General features: G+C 43.6%; 1 protein-coding gene across 3 annotated transcripts; it reads right to left on the reverse strand.

The window, feature by feature from the left end:
* Positions 1 to 217: 217 nt before the first annotated feature.
* On the reverse strand, positions 218 to 11,386 carry LOC122941668. Of its 3 annotated transcripts, none has more exons than XM_044299081.1 (8): positions 11,241 to 11,386; positions 5,794 to 6,493; positions 5,184 to 5,453; positions 4,778 to 5,104; positions 3,730 to 3,996; positions 3,321 to 3,650; positions 437 to 703; positions 218 to 357 (listed from the first exon to the last, which is right to left on the reverse strand). In XM_044299081.1, the coding sequence occupies exons 2-8, from the start codon at positions 5,811 to 5,813 to the stop codon at positions 348 to 350; spliced, it is 1,491 nt and encodes a 496-aa protein (XP_044155016.1). In that variant the 5' UTR covers positions 5,814 to 6,493; positions 11,241 to 11,386; the 3' UTR covers positions 218 to 347. The 3 variants fall into 3 exon arrangements, with proteins under 3 accessions (XP_044155016.1, XP_044155019.1, XP_044155015.1); XM_044299084.1 differs by having other exon boundaries at positions 6,419 to 6,493; positions 11,241 to 11,385; XM_044299080.1 differs by lacking the exon at positions 11,241 to 11,386 and having other exon boundaries at positions 5,794 to 6,504.
* Between the last annotated feature and the right edge of the window lie 4,396 nt (positions 11,387 to 15,782).

Here is a 15,782-nt window from a genome sequence, read left to right on the forward strand (position 1 = left end):
AGTTCACCTGCCATATCCATATGTCTGTTTGTGTTCCCCTTTTCCTTGCAGCTTGGCCAGTGAGACTCCTGTATCTCCGTGCCTAGGAGGAACAGGTCGTCTTAGCCTCCTCCTTGTTCCAGGGCAATCCTGAGGGCTAGCAGGGATTATAGGTTCCGGTGTATGAGCCCTCCCACCATCAGGGTTGGCTCATATGGTTAGGAGTCAGGGTCAGATTAGGGATGCGATAGGAGGTAACCTGCTCCCTAATTCTGTCGTCCTGGCCGAGCAGCCACTAACATCTTCTGGCATCGCACGGCTGAGGGTTTTCCCCATCCTCAGCCGTGACAGGTAGATGTTCTCTCGTGTCAGACATTCCTAGAATATATAAAATATGAATTTGGGTACTGGGATGGACTCACACATGAGACGATAGGCATACAGAGGTAGCACATACCTGTTTGAAGTTGGCTTGTCTGTTATTATAAAGCCTCTGTCCTCTAGAAAAGGTACAACATTTTCCAGAGATCCCAGAGACATGATCTCATCAAAAGAAATGGCAGTGCCCTTCGATGCTATGTTGACCAGGGTCTTCTTGGACGATTCTAATGCAGCTTTCCTGGCCCCCTCAGAGTTAAGCCTCATACACTTTCTTTTCAGATGTGTAGAGAGAATCTTGTGTGTTCTGTAGCAGACAGGGCATGTCATCGGAGTTCTGTTATGGCTGTTTAAAGACAAAAAAAAGTTGTTGTTTTTTGCTGCACATTAGTTCCTGTGGAACTCCTGCCTGTGGCACTGTGGGAGCAGAGTGGTGAATTTCTCATAGACTCCAATGTTAATGCACTGGAGTCTATGAGATAAACAATCTGCTTATTGCTTGTCATAGTTCCCCATAGGAAAAAAATATATAAAATTTCAAATCACCCCCCTTTCCCCCAAGATTAAAAAAAAATCATAAATGAAATAAAAATATATAAGCAATAACATGAGCACCATGTACTATTAAGATATAAATTATTTATCCCATATGGTGAAATGGAATTAAAAAAAAAAAATCAAAATCGCTATTTCACCTCCTACAAAAAAAAATTATAAAAAGGATCAAAAAAAGTCAGATAGACCTCAAAAATGTGTCTATGAAAAGTACAGATCATCGTACAAAAAATTAGCCCTCACAATAGGAATCAAGACAAAAACACATATTGTATATACAACTTTAGTCTAGGTTTTAAAACAGATACTAATAACAAATACATGTACTTACATTTTGGATACAGACTCCATGATTGTTCCTTGAATTTATTATCCTAAAGATTTCCCTTTTGGAACCAAAACAATAAACTTTGCAGAAGTAGTAGCCAAAAGACAAATTTTAAGGCTATCAAGAATCTAAATCCTCAAATGAAGTAAATTGCAAAAAGAAAATAGCAAACGTTTGCAAATTATGCAAAAAGCACAAAATGGTTTAGAGAGCTGCTTTTTTCTAGCAAGTTCAAAAAAGTCTGAACACACCCTTTTTGAAAGTATATAACAATGTGTGTGTGTGTGTGTCTTAGATAAAGATCAGTTTGTAAAGCTTCTAATAGGACATCTTGATTACAGGGACATGGTTTTAAACTTAGTAACTTGATTCCTTATTCTGGGTGAGGGGAGAATCAGGTCAGCAGATAGTGCCCCAGAAGACCATTTTTCTGACTTAGTTTTTACTCAAGGAATCTCACATCTCACAGTGATAACACAGTGTAAAAAAAAAAATAACTATTAAATCATTCTTACCTCATCCATTTGATTGGGAGGAGCTGGCCGTCGCCATCTTTATTGAAGATCTAGCTAAAAATCTTACGTGGCCTTTGACGTTATCACGACAGCTGGCATGGTGACATCATACGTCACCGCGCACAGGATTTAGTGCGAGAACTTCAATTAAGATAGCGGCGGACAGCTCATCACGATCAAATAGTTTTTACCACCATTTCAGGAAAAATCGATTCACTACCACAAAGCAGGAGGAAATTCAGCTTCGTGGCTAGTTGAATTTTCCCTGAAAATGGACTTTGATTCACTCAACACTAGCTACTAGACCAGGGGTAGGCAACCTCCGGCACTCCAGCTGCTGTGAAACTACAACTCCCAGTATGCATACTTACTTTACTCATCACCGAACTCCTATAGAAATGAATGGAGCATGCTGGGAATTGTAGTTTCACAGCAGCTGGAGTGCCGAAGGTTGCTGATCCCTGTACTAGACCTTGGCAAGGAGAGGGCCCTGGTCAAATCTACCCTCATTCTAACCTAGTTTTTGTTCACACATACCCCAACTCATTCTAACCTAGTTTTTGTTCACACATACCCCAACTGGACATCTTGCAAACACAGTAGCTACAAAAACATAGCTAAAGGAAGATATAAGAAGACATATTTTAAATATTTTAAAAGATATACTAATAACAAATGCATGTACTTATTGTACAGACTCCATTCAATAACCAAAAGATTAAACTTTTGGAAGAATTTTTTTTTATAAATCTCACAGAAGTAGTAGCCAAAAGATAAACGGTAAGAATATCAAGCACCAATTCCTCAAATGAAGCAAATGGCAAAAAGAAAATAGCTAAAGTTTGCTAAGCACAAAGTAGTTCCTCAGAAAACTGTCTGAACACACCGTCTCAGAAAGAGTCTAACAATGTGTGCGTCTTAGATAAAGATCAGCGTGTGAACCTTCTGATAGGACAACGTTACTACGGGGACGCGGTCTGAACCCTAGTAACTTGATGCCCTACTATGGGTGAGGGGAAAATCAGGTCTGCAGATAGCACTATACAAGGAATAGCATTTACATTATGTAGCCAGGCAATTATTAGTGTTGAGCGAATCGAACCAGATGAAGTGGATTTCGATCCAAATTTCAGAGAGAATTCAATTCTCCACAAAGCCGAATTTCCTCGTGCTTCGTGGTAGCAAATTCATTTAGTCTGAAATGGCGGTGAAAAAAAACAAACTTATGACCTGTCTGCTATAGACCAGAGAAGATGCTTTCTGCACATCGTAAAAAAAAGTGTATAAGGTTTAACACTGAAGAGTTACCTCATCCGTTTGGGCGTGAAGAGACGGCCGCCATCTTGATTGAAGATCTCACACAAAATCCTGTGCCCGTTGACGTATGATGTCGCCACAATGGCAGACATGATGACGTCATTACGAGCCGTGCGAGATTTTGCACTAGATCTTCAATTAAGATGGCGGCAGCCTGCCAGTCGCAAGCAAATGGATGAGGTAATTATTTATAAAAAAATTTAATTTACATTGTATTATTGCTGTCAAAAACCTCTGTATACACTAACCTTTGTGTCTGGCTAGCTGGGTTCTCAACACTTTCTTCACTGCTCCCTCTTTCATCTTCTCTTCTGTTTTGTCCTTCAATATGGCCTTGTCCTGGACTGTTTTCTTCCTCTTTGTTCTCCATATTCACTAGAGCTGGCACATCCTCCATTTCTCCTTCAGGCTCCACATGGACCTGTGCGACCTCCAGATCTTGTTGAGGCTTGAATGTTCCTGTTGTGTCCTCAACATCTTTCTCTTTAAATGGACCTGCTTGAGAGGCCGCCACAGGCTGTGGCAATGTGGAGGTGGCAGCAGAAACAGAGCTAGATGTTCTCTTGTGTCTGACATTCCTATAAAATTTAAAATATGAATCTTGGTCCTGGAGCAGATTCACACGTAAGGCAATAGGCAGACAGAGGTAGAACATACCTGGTTGTAGTTGGCTTATTGATTATTAAAAAGCCTCTGTCTTCTAGAAAGGGAACAACATCTTCCAAAGATCCCAGAGAAACGATCTCTTCATAATCAATGGCAGTGCCCTTTGATGCTATGGTCACCAGCCTCTTCTTGGCAAATTCCAAGTGAGCTTTCCTCTCCTCTTTAGTGTTAAGCCTCATACACTTTCTTTTTAGATGTGTCGAGAGGATCTTCTCTGGTCTATAGCAGACAGGGCAGGTCATGGGAGTTCTGCTGTGGCTGTTTAAGGATGAAAAAGGTTAACAGTTGTGAAATTTCCAAAATCCATAGTTTTATTTCATAGGAACCAAAACTAACTTCACAAGTTGCTCTACTAAATGTCTTGAATATTTATTAACTTGGTGATAACAGAACAATAGCAACTAGTAGTGATGAGCGAAGAATTTGAAAATCTAATTTGGCTGCTTTGACGAATTTTACAAAAAAAATTCACTTCATGACGAATTATTTAGTCAAAAAGCGCATTTTTTTGTAAGTAGTGGATGCAATGATAGGGAGCTGCGATTGCGCCGCCCCCCCATCACTGTACCCCTCAGATGCCGCCTTCATCGCCAATTGCTGCATATGACAGTAATAACACAGTGTAAAATAATATTTAAAAAAATGTAATCCTACTTGCCTCATCCATTTGATCACGACGAGACAGCCACCATCTTGACTGAGGATCTAGCGTGAAATCTTGCACAGCCTGTGATGATGGCATCATATTGGCTGGTGTGGTGACGTCATACATCACAGCACATGGAATTTTGTGCGAGATCTTCAATCAAGATGGCGGCTGGCAGCCCATCATGATCAAATGGATGAGGCAAGTATGATTTTTTTTTTGTTTTTACCGCAATTTCAGGCAAAATCAATTCGCTACCACAAAGCATGAGGAAATTTGGCTTTGGGGCAAATCAAATTTTCCCTGAAATTTGTTTGTGGACTTCGATTCGCTCAACACTACCTACTGCTGTCAGATGCCTTATTGCTGTCAAAAGCCTCGGTATAGACTAACCTCAGTGCCTTGCTATACGGGTTCTCAACACTTTCTTCACTGTTCTCATCTGCTCTTCTGTTTTGTCCTTCCCCATGGTCTTCTCTTGGACTGTTTTCTTCCTCATCTTGGTTCTCCATCTTCACTAGAACTGGAACATCCTCCATTTCTTTTTCAGGCTTAACATGGACCTGTGCGACCTCCATATCTTGTTGAGGATTGAATTTTCCTGTTGTGTCCTCAACATCTTTCCCTTTAAATGGATCTGCTTGAAAGGCCGCCACATGCTGTGGCAATGTGGAGGTGGCAGCAGAAACAGAGGTAGATGTTCTCTTGTGTCTGACATTCCTATAAAATATAAAATATGAATCTGGGTCCTGGGGCAGACTCACACGTAAGGCAATAGGCAGACAGAGGTAGAACATACCTGGTTGTAGTTGGCTTATTGATTATTAAAAAGCCTCTGTCTTCTAGAAAGGGAACAGCATCTTCCAACAAAGATCCCAGAGAAACGATCTTCTCATAATCAATGGCAGTGCCCTTTGATGCTATGGTCATCAGCCTCTTCTTGGCCGATTCCAAGCAAGCTTTCCTCTCTTTTTCGGTGTTAAGCCTCATACATTTTCTTTTTAGATGTGTAGAGAGGATCTTCTCTGGTCTATAGCAGACAGGGCAGGTCATGGGAGTTCTGCTGTGGCTGTTTAAGGATGAAAAAGGTTAACAGTTGTGAAATTTCCAAAATCCATAGTTTTATTTCATAGGAACCAAAACTAACTTCACAAGTTGCTCTACTAAATGTCCTGAATATTAACTTAGTGATAACAGAACAATGGCTACTAGACCTTGGACAGGAAGAGGGCGCTGGTCACACCTACCCCCATTCTAACCTAGTTTTTGTTCACACACACACACACACCTACTCGAATGGAGATTGTAGAAACACAGTAGCTACAAAACATAGCTAAAGGAAGATATGAGAAAACATATTTTATGCACAACTTTTAAAACACATACTAATAACAAATGCATGTACTTACATTTTGGATTCAGACTCCATGCTTGTCACTCGAATTCAATATCAGAAAGATTAAATGTTTGGAACAAAAAAACTATAAACCTCACAGAAGTAGTAGCCAAAAGACAAATGTAAGAATATCAAACACCAATTCCTCAAATGAAGCAAAAGGCAAAAAAAGCTCAAGTTTGCTAAGCACAAAGTAGTTCCTCAGAAAACTGTCTGAACACACAGTCTTAGAAAGAGTCTAACAATGTGTGTGAGTGTGTGTCTTAGATAAAGATCAGCGTGTGACCCTTCTGATTGGAAAACGTGACTAAGGGGGTATGGTCTGAACCTTAGTAACTTGATGCGTGAGGGGAGGATCAGGTCTGCAGATAGCACTATACAAGGAATAAAGTTCACTTCATGGATCCAGGCAGCTATTATGGAACACAAGTTGGCATTACACGGAGAAGGTATAAGAGGAGAGAACTACAACCCTCAGCATTATCAGACTGTTATTATATAGCATCAGTGGACATTATAAGAGGAGGGAAATACAATTCCCAGCAAGTCCAGACTGTTATTGTAGGGCACCAGTGAACATTACATAGAGAGGGATACAGAAGTACAACTCCCAGTATTTCTTGGAGGACACCACTCACCTCTCCTTCAGGCACAGAAGTTCCTCCTTATGTAGTTCACCATCCGCTTCTGCACTGGTCACATGATGATCATATCTAGAGAGGAGTGAAGTATAGGAAAATTCAATTTGGCTGCTTTACTGAATTTTACAAAAAAATGAATTACTATTTACTTAATTACCAAGAGCATTTCTTTATAAGTAGGGGGTGAAATGACAGGGAATGGCGATTGTGCCACTTCCCATCAGATGCCGTGTTCATCGCTGATCGTGGCACCTGGCATCAATATTACAGTGTAATATAAAAAAAAAGTAATAAAATCATACTTACCCTCATCTACTTTATTGCGAAAAGCCGCCAGCCGCCATCTTGATTGAAGATCTAGTGCTAAATCTTGTGCTGTCCGTGATGACATCACATCGGCTGGTGTGGTGATGTCATATGTCACCACCCACAGAATTTCGTTAAGGATCTTCAATCAAGATGGTGGCGGCCGGACATCTGCATGGAGTTTGTATGTTCTACCCGTGTTTGCGTGGGTTTCCTACGGGTTTTCCGGTTTCCTCCCACACTCCAAAGACATACTCATAATGAACTTAGATTGTGAGCCCCATTGGGGACAGAGTGATGCTAATGTCTGTAGAGCGCTGTGGAATATGTCAGCACTATATAAGTGCACCACCATACTGAATAATAGCTCATACCATGACTGAATAACAAAACACATGCAGTCACCGGATAGCACCACCATACAGTGAGCGGATAACACCTCCATACAGTCACCGGATAACACCACCATACAGTGAGCGGATAACACCTTTCTACAGTGACTGGATAACACCTCCATATAGTAACTGGATAGCACCACCATACAGTGAGCGGATAACGTCTTCATACAGTGAATGGATAATGCCACCATACAGTGACTGGATAACAATGCTATACTGTCACTTTATAACACCACCATACAGTGACTGGATAACACAGCCATACAGTAACTGGATAATGCCGCCATACAGTGACTCGATAATGCCGCCATACATTGACTGGATAAAACCATCATACACTAACTGGTCAGTCAGTATATGGTGGTGTTATCCAATGACTGTATGGTGTGCACTTATATAGTGCTGACATATTCCACAGCGCTCTACAGACATTACCATCACGCTGTCCCCAATTGGGCTCACAATCTAAGTTCACTATGAGTGGTGTTATCCAGCCTGTACATTAGCAGATTATAAGCCCCACTGGGGACAGCCTGATACTAATGGCTGTAAAAGCGCCACATAAGTGAGTTAAATAAATACATAAATAACATACAGAGACTAAATAACACCGCCATACTGAATAATAGCTCAATCCACAACTGAATAACAAACATGGTAACGTTATAGCTATACAGTGACTGGATAACACTGCCATACAGTGACTGAATAATACCACCATACACTGACATATTCTGCAGCACTTCACACATATTATCAACACGCTGTCCCCAGGAGCTCACAATCTAAGTTCCCTATCAGTATGTCTTTAGTGTGGGAGGAAACCCATGCAAACATGGGAACATACAAGCTCCATGCAGATGCTGTCAGAATCGAACCCAGGATCCCAGCGCTGCAAGGCACCGGTGCAAACTACTGAGCCACCGCTAACCACTGAGCCACCGTGTGTTGGTAAAATATAGTCACTAAATGTATTATTATTCGGGGATAGGGCTAATATCTTTATAGTATATAGACTCCAGTGTATTATACTGTACCCTGTATTTCCCAATAGATAAACGATCCTTGGGAAACACCGTCCACACTGCAGACCTCGAGGACCGTGCTCTGTCAGTACATGGCACCTCCCCTCCCTGCTCCGCTTGTACTAGTGCTTATTCTGTCACTATGGCTGGGTTCACATCACATTTTTGCCATCCTTTTAATGTATACATTAAAGGGGTTATCCAATCCTAAAAAAAGACCCCTGATATGCCGGGCCCCCCACGCTGAATATACAAACCGGATTCCAAAAAAGTTGGGACACTATACAAATCGTGAATAAAAACTGAATGCAATGATGTGGAGGTGCCAACTTCTAATATTTTATTCAGAATAGAATATAAATCACGGAACAAAAGTTTAAACTGAGAAAATGTACCATTTTAAGGGGAAAATATGTTGAATCAGAATTCCATGGTGTCAACAAATCCCCAAAAAGTTGGGACAAGGCCATTTTCACCACTGTGTGGCATCTCCCCTTCTTCTTACAACACTCAACAGACGTCTGGGGACCGAGAAGACCAGTTTCTCAAGCTTAGAAATAGGAATGCTCTCCCATTCTTGTCTAATACAGGCCTCTAACTGGGGCCTTCTTTGTTGGACCTTCCTCTTTATGATGCGCCAAATGTTCTCTATAGGTGAAAGATCTGGACTGCAGACTGGCCATTTCAGTGCCCGGATCCTTCTCCTACGCAGCCATGATGTTGTGATTGATGCAGAATGTGGTCTGGCATTATCTTGTTGAAAAATGCAGGGTCTTCCCTGAAAGAGATGACGTCTGGATGGGAGCATATGTTGTTCTAGAACCTGAATATATTTTTCTGCATTGATGGTGCCTTTCCAGACATGCAAGCTGCCCATGCCACACGCACTCATGCAACCCCATACCATCAGAGATGCAGGCTTCTGAACTGAGCGTTGATAACAACTTGGGTTGTCCTTGTCCTCTTTGGTCCGGATGACATGGCGTCCCAGATTTCCAAAAAGAACTTCGAATCGTGACTCGTCTGACCACAGAACAGTCTTCCATTTTGCCACACTCCATTTTAAATGATCCCCGGCCCAGTGAAAACGCCGGAGCTTGTGGATCTTCTTTGCACTGTAGAGTTTCAGCTGGCAACGGCGGATGGCACAGTGGATTGTGTTCACTGACAATGGTTTCTGGAAGTATTCCTGAGCCCATTCTGTGATTTCCTTTACAGTAGCATTCCTGTTTGTGGTGCAGTGTCGTTTAAGGGCCCGGAGATCACGGGCATCCAGTATGGTTTTACGGCCTTGACCCTTACGCACAGAGATTGTTCCAGATTCTCTGAATCTTCGGATGATGTTATGCACAGTTGATGATGATAGATGCAAAGTCTTTGCAATTTTTCGCTGGGTAACACCTTTCTGATATTGCTCCACTATCTTTCTGCGCAACATTGTGGGAATTGGTGATCCTCTACCCATCTTGGCTTCTGAGAGACACTGCCGCTCTGAGAAGCTCTTTTTATACCCAATCATGTTGCCAATTGACCTAATTAGTGTTAATTGGTCTTCCAGCTCTTCGTTATGCTCAAATGTACTTTTTCCAGCCTCTTATTGCTACTTGTCCCAACTTTTTGGGGATTTGTTGACACCGTGAAAATTTGAATCAACGTATTTTTCCTTTAAAATGATACATTTACTCGGATTAAACGTTTGATCTGTCATCTACGTTCTATTACAAATAAAATATTGACATTTGCCATCTCCACATCATTGCATTCAGTTTTTATTCACAATTTGTTTAGTGTCCCAACTTTTTTGGAATCCGGTTTGTACTTACCCTGCTCCCTGCGCCTCTGCTGGTCCCCGCACCACCTCTGCTGCCTCTCCCCGTACACAGATGAAAACATCTGGTCTCAGGGGGAGCAGCCAATGGCAGGCGGGGACAGAGCAGAGCCTCCCTAGCAACGCGGGGGCGCAATTTTTTCATCCGTGTACAGGGAGAAGCAGCAGCAGCGGTGCGAGGACCAGGAGCGGTGCCAGGAGTGGGGACCCAGGTAGGTATATTCAGCGTAGGGGGCCCGGGATATGGGGGGCCTTTTTTAGGATTGGATAACCCCTTTATCAGATGCCTCAGACTGACGCCGTACAGTGAGTAAAAACATATACGTTAACGCACGCATTTTTTACCGGACTCTGCAGAATACAAAAATGTGGTGTGTTGCACTTTTTTTACCTTATTTTATCAATGTATACATCAATTTCATATGTTAACCCACTCTTACATATGCACACATGCAATGCCAGGATGGTCATGGGGGGCATACAAATATTGCTGTGCTGCCCAGTCAGTTCTATCTACACCACTGCCTGGATCCCTACAACTGCTATAGAGACATCGAAAGGCACACAGATTGAAGTGAATGGTCCTGCATATGGGCCAACCCGGAAGGGACATGGAAAACAAATACGTATTTGTGCATGAGCGCCCAACCTCATTGAATTCTGTGGGAAAAACCATTCCACAGAAAGTGTGGAATCACAGAAACAATAGACATGCTAGATTTTAAAAATGCGTATGTGTGACAACCACCCGCCAATCCCGTCGTTCTATGCCACAGTTGCCATACAGGTCTCGACCACTAGAGACTTCTGGAGGCGAATACACTGTGAGCACAGTAGACATTTTAAATTGGTGTGCCCATACATGATACAATCGGTAAAATAAAATTATTGATTTCATGCTGGAAATCAAATAACTTTGCTGCCACCTGTATTGAATCGGAGCAAAGAGACCTCGACTAGCTAATCCTAAAGGGAATAAACTGTTATTTGCAACCTAGCTAACCAATCAACAATTTATAAGAATAAGACAATGCGGTAGTATGTCTCCTCTGAGGACAGAGTTATTAGCATAGACCAGATAATCAAGTAACAAGGGAAAAATTGGAACGATTAAAATCGTTAGTTTTTATTCTAAAAACTATACACAAAAAATATATAATTTAAAACTGACCGATAAATATACCTGCCAGTTGAACAGATTAGTTGGATAGAAATAGGTAAGAGGTGGAAGGGAATAGAATGTCTGTAAAGTTCTGAATTACCATGGTAGAGTCCAGTAAAAGATAAAGTCTTTGAAGGAATAATCCAAGATGGCGGGGTGCCCGTATCCAGCGGCGGTCGTGAGGTTAGTCAACGTCAGATGGTAGATGAAGGACTAGGATCTGCGTGGGTCACTCTGTTTTACCCACTCTGAAGCGGGGAGTGACTATGACTTGCACAGGTCCAGCCTTGTGCAATTGGAACAGGGGCAGTCCTTTGCCCCATAGGGAGAAAATCTGGCAGAATCTTTGCTTTGCCCGTTTCTCCGTACCCGTAAGTCAAATCAAGAAAAAGAGTTGATATTTATAATCAGTACAATTTTACACATCATCTGATAGCAAATATGACTGGAAGACCATACAGTGTGCCTGAGAACCGTTATATCTCAGAGCGGGAATCTCCGATTGACTGGCGGATTTCCTGGAAGGTGTGTTATAATAATCTGAACAATCTCTGAAGAGATTAATCATTTCATATTTTCCTATCCTATGAAACATGAGGGAAATATGGGGAAAATATGAGATCTATGGAATGGAGGGTGACTGCAAGGTCACCTTTCTCCCTGTATTATGCAGCTGTCTGATACAGATCTGTCCTTTTCTTTTAAAGCTTTCTGACAAGGCTTAAGGTGTGAGGATTCATGCTGGGTTGGAGCCGCTCCGACTACAGAAAGGGAGTTTTTATGAGGTTCTGTTAGGAGAATACCAGATTGATGGGTACTTAACCTGGCATGGAAGAGTCTTTGGCAAGGAGGTGCTAATTGTACCTCTGATCTGTGCAGTAACTGAAAGTTAAATTACTTCTGGGTTGAAAAAAGAACTCTGTGTGCAGGCGAAGGCTCTGGTGATCCTGTGATTTTAAAACAGGACGCATTCGCAATTTCTTCATATGGTTGAGATCACAAAGCGTCACAGTATGGCAGGTCAATTTCCTCACGGAAGAAAAAAGCAAAGTGTACCTGGAATTTTTCAAATCAGATTCATTTTGCTGGTATTGTATTAGGTTTAATTTTTTCCGAACGAAAAATAAATAAACGGAATCCGCACTGTGTGCAATCACCCTCAGTGTAGAATTTATTGCACTCCAAAAATTCACAAAGTAGGGCTTTTTTTGAAAAAGGTTTTGGAAAGTGGATGTTGTTGGGGGGGGGGGGGGTGTAGACAAGTGTAGTAGCACTGCCAGACAAAAGAGTCTGGGGTAAAGAAGCACCAAATTTATCATACAATGTGGGAAATATACTAAGGCGTTTACTGCACTATTATGGAGTAAAAAAGTTGCAACTTTTAAAGTCTTTTGCTACTTTTCCAAAGTGTGGCTACCCACCCGTGATCCCTGGCCTTGAATGCCAGCATTTCAAAATTATTGGCCTTTGAAATGCTGTCATTCCGTCTGGTGGAGACGGAGAGTTTTAAAAGCCTTATGGTGGTGGCTGCCCCACAGTACATCGTGCCCAGCCACCACTACTTTTCCAGGTGTGCCATCCCTTCCCTGCACAACCAAGTGGGGGACAAAATCACTGCGCAACGCCATCTGTGGCAAGGTGCACCTCACTACGGATACGTGGACCAGTAAGCACGGTCAGGGATGTTATATCTCCATAACAGCACACTGGGTTAATGCAGTGGTGGCTGGGCCTGAGGCGGATAGCAGTTTGCCGCATGTCCTTCCACCACCGAGGATTGCTGGGGGCTTCAGTTTGCCTCCTGTCACTTCCTCCTCCTACTCTGCTTCCTCATCCTCTACCGCCTTCTCATCCGGTCAGCGTAACACCTTCACCACCAACTTCAGCACAGCCAGGGGTAAACGACAGCAGGCAGTTTTAAAACGTATCTGTTTGGGGGACAAACCCCACACCGCGCAGGAGCTGTGGACGGGCCTTGAACAACAGACCGACGAGTGGTTGCTGCCGGTGAGCCTCAAGCCCGGCCTGGTGGTGTGCGATAATGGGCGAAATCTCGTAACAGCTCTGGAACTAGCCGGTTTGACGCACATCCCTTGCCTGGCGCATGTGCTGAATTTGGTGGTGCAGAGGTTCCTTAGAATTACCCCGATATGTCAGAGCTGCTGCATAAAGTGCGGTCCGTCTGTGCGTGCTTTCGGAATTGTCACTCTGCTGCTGCTCGCCTGTCAGTGCTGCAGTGTAACTTCGGCCTTCCCGCTCACCGCCTCATATGCCACGTGCCCACAAGGTGAAACTCCACCTTGCACATGCTGGCCAGACTGTGCGAGCAGCAGCAGGCGATAGTGGAGTTTCAGGTGCAGCACGCACGGGTGAGTCGCTCGGCGGAACAGCACCACTTCACCACCAATGACTGGGCCACTATATGAGACCTGTGTTCCTTGTTTCGAGTACTCCACCAACATGGCCAGTGCTGATAACGCTGTTCTCAGCGTTACTATCCCACTTCCATGCCTCCTTGCTGGTGATGATGGGAGAGGATGTGGCACAGGAGGAGGATGAGGAAGAGGGATAATTTCGTAGGGTTTCCGGCCAGTCATTCACAAGTGGCTCCGAGGGTGGGTTCCTGCAACCACAAACACCAGGTACACAATTGTCCAGCCAGGTCACAGTTCTGGAGGATGACAAGGTGGAGGATGAGGAGATGGAGGAGGAACCTTGTTCACAGCAGGGTGGCACCCAGACCAGCTCATGGCCATCACTGGTGCGTGGCTGGGGGGATACAGAGGACACAGACGATACACCTCCCACAGAGGACAGCTTTTCGTTGCCTCTGGGCAGTCTGGCACATATGAGCGATTACATGCTGCAGTGTCTCCGCAACGACCGCCAAGTTTCCCACATTCTAACTTGTGCTGATTACTGGGTGGCCACGCTGCTGGATCCCCGTTACAAGGACAACGTACCGTCATTAATTCCGTCACTGGAGCGTGATCGTAAGATGCACTAGTACAAGCGCATGCTGGTAGACGCGCTGCTGGTGGCATTCCCACCTGACAGCGGGGGCACAGTGGAAGCACAAGGCGAAGGCAGATGAGGAGGAAGAGGTCGCCAACGCAGCTGGGGCACAACTAGCACCTCAGAAGGCAGGGTTAACATGGCCGAAATGTGGAAAAGCTTTGTCAGCACGCCACAACAACCAGCACCACCAGCTGATATGGAATGTCTTAGCAGGAGGCAGCATTTCACCAACATGGTGGAGCAGTATGTGTGCACACGCCTACACGTGCTGAATGACGGGTCTGCCCCTTCAACTTCTGGGTTGCCCTTTATGCCTTGGAGGTGCTGGCCTGCCCTGCATCCAGTGTATTGTCTGAACGTGTGTTTAGCACGGCAGGGGGCGTCATTACAGACAAACGCAGCCGCCTGTCCACAGCCAATGTGGACAAGCTGACGTTCATTAAAATGAAGCAGGCATGGATCCCTCAGGACTTGTCCGTACCTTATGCAAAATAGACCTGTATACCGGCCTCACCCAGCCATTGTTACACTACAGCGCAATTGCTCATTGTTGTATTTTTGATATTTCCCACTCTTTTGGGGTGTACCCTAATAAAAAAATTAAATAAATTAAAAACCAAAAACCAGTGTTGGCTACCTCGTCCTCCTCCACCACCGCTTTCACCTACACCGCTACGTCCACCGCCTCCTCAAACTCCTACTCCATTTGGACCTCCACCTCATAAATCTTAAAAGTTTTTTTTATTTTATTTGTACTTATTTTATGTCATTTCACTAATTTGTCTGTTACATTTTAGGGTGAAATTCAGCAATTTTGGGGTGTGATTTGCCACTGCTATACCTAGTATACAGGTTAAAAAAATTTACTAATTTGTCTGTTACATTCTTGGGTTGACATTTTACAATTTTTGATGTGAATAAACCTCTGCTCTTCATAGGTGACAGGGACCAAATTTTTTTCAAATAATCTGTTCCATTGGTGGGTGACATTAACCCATTTCTGGCCATGAAAAACCCCTACTCTGCATAGGTGACAGGGACTTAAATTTCTAAAATTCATCTTTAATTGGCCCTTTTCTTCTGCTTTAATAACTTCTCCCATATTTCCGCTCGATCAAAATTAAATTTCATCCATTGACCTCCCTTGGATGTGGTCTCTCTTTCTCATGCTCCCTCTCCGGCCTGGAACCCTATATCCCCGCCACCCGGGATCACCATGGTAGGCCATTGATAGAGCAGATATCCAATTGGATCGTGAACATCACGGGGACGTGCGACATGGTGGGGCAGTATGTTTGCACACGCCTACATTAACTGACGGTTCTGCCCCCTGCAACTTCTGGGTCTCCAAATTGGGCACATGGCCTGAGCTTGCCCTTTAACCCTTGGAGGTGCTGGCCTGCCCTGCAGCCATTGTATTGTCTGAACTTGTGTTTATCACGACTGGAAGGGGTTATCACAGGTTATATTTCCCAATGTTTTGGGGTGTACCCTAATTTAAAAAAATTAAAATAAATTTAAAACCAAAAAGCAGTGTAGGCTACCTCCTCCTCATACACCGCCACATCCACCTACACCGCCACATCCACCGCCTCCTCAACCTCCTACTCCATATGGACCTCGT

This window comes from Bufo gargarizans, chromosome 6 (genome assembly GCF_014858855.1).
Source record: "Bufo gargarizans isolate SCDJY-AF-19 chromosome 6, ASM1485885v1, whole genome shotgun sequence".
In the NCBI taxonomy this organism is placed as follows: Eukaryota; Metazoa; Chordata; class Amphibia; order Anura; family Bufonidae; genus Bufo; species Bufo gargarizans.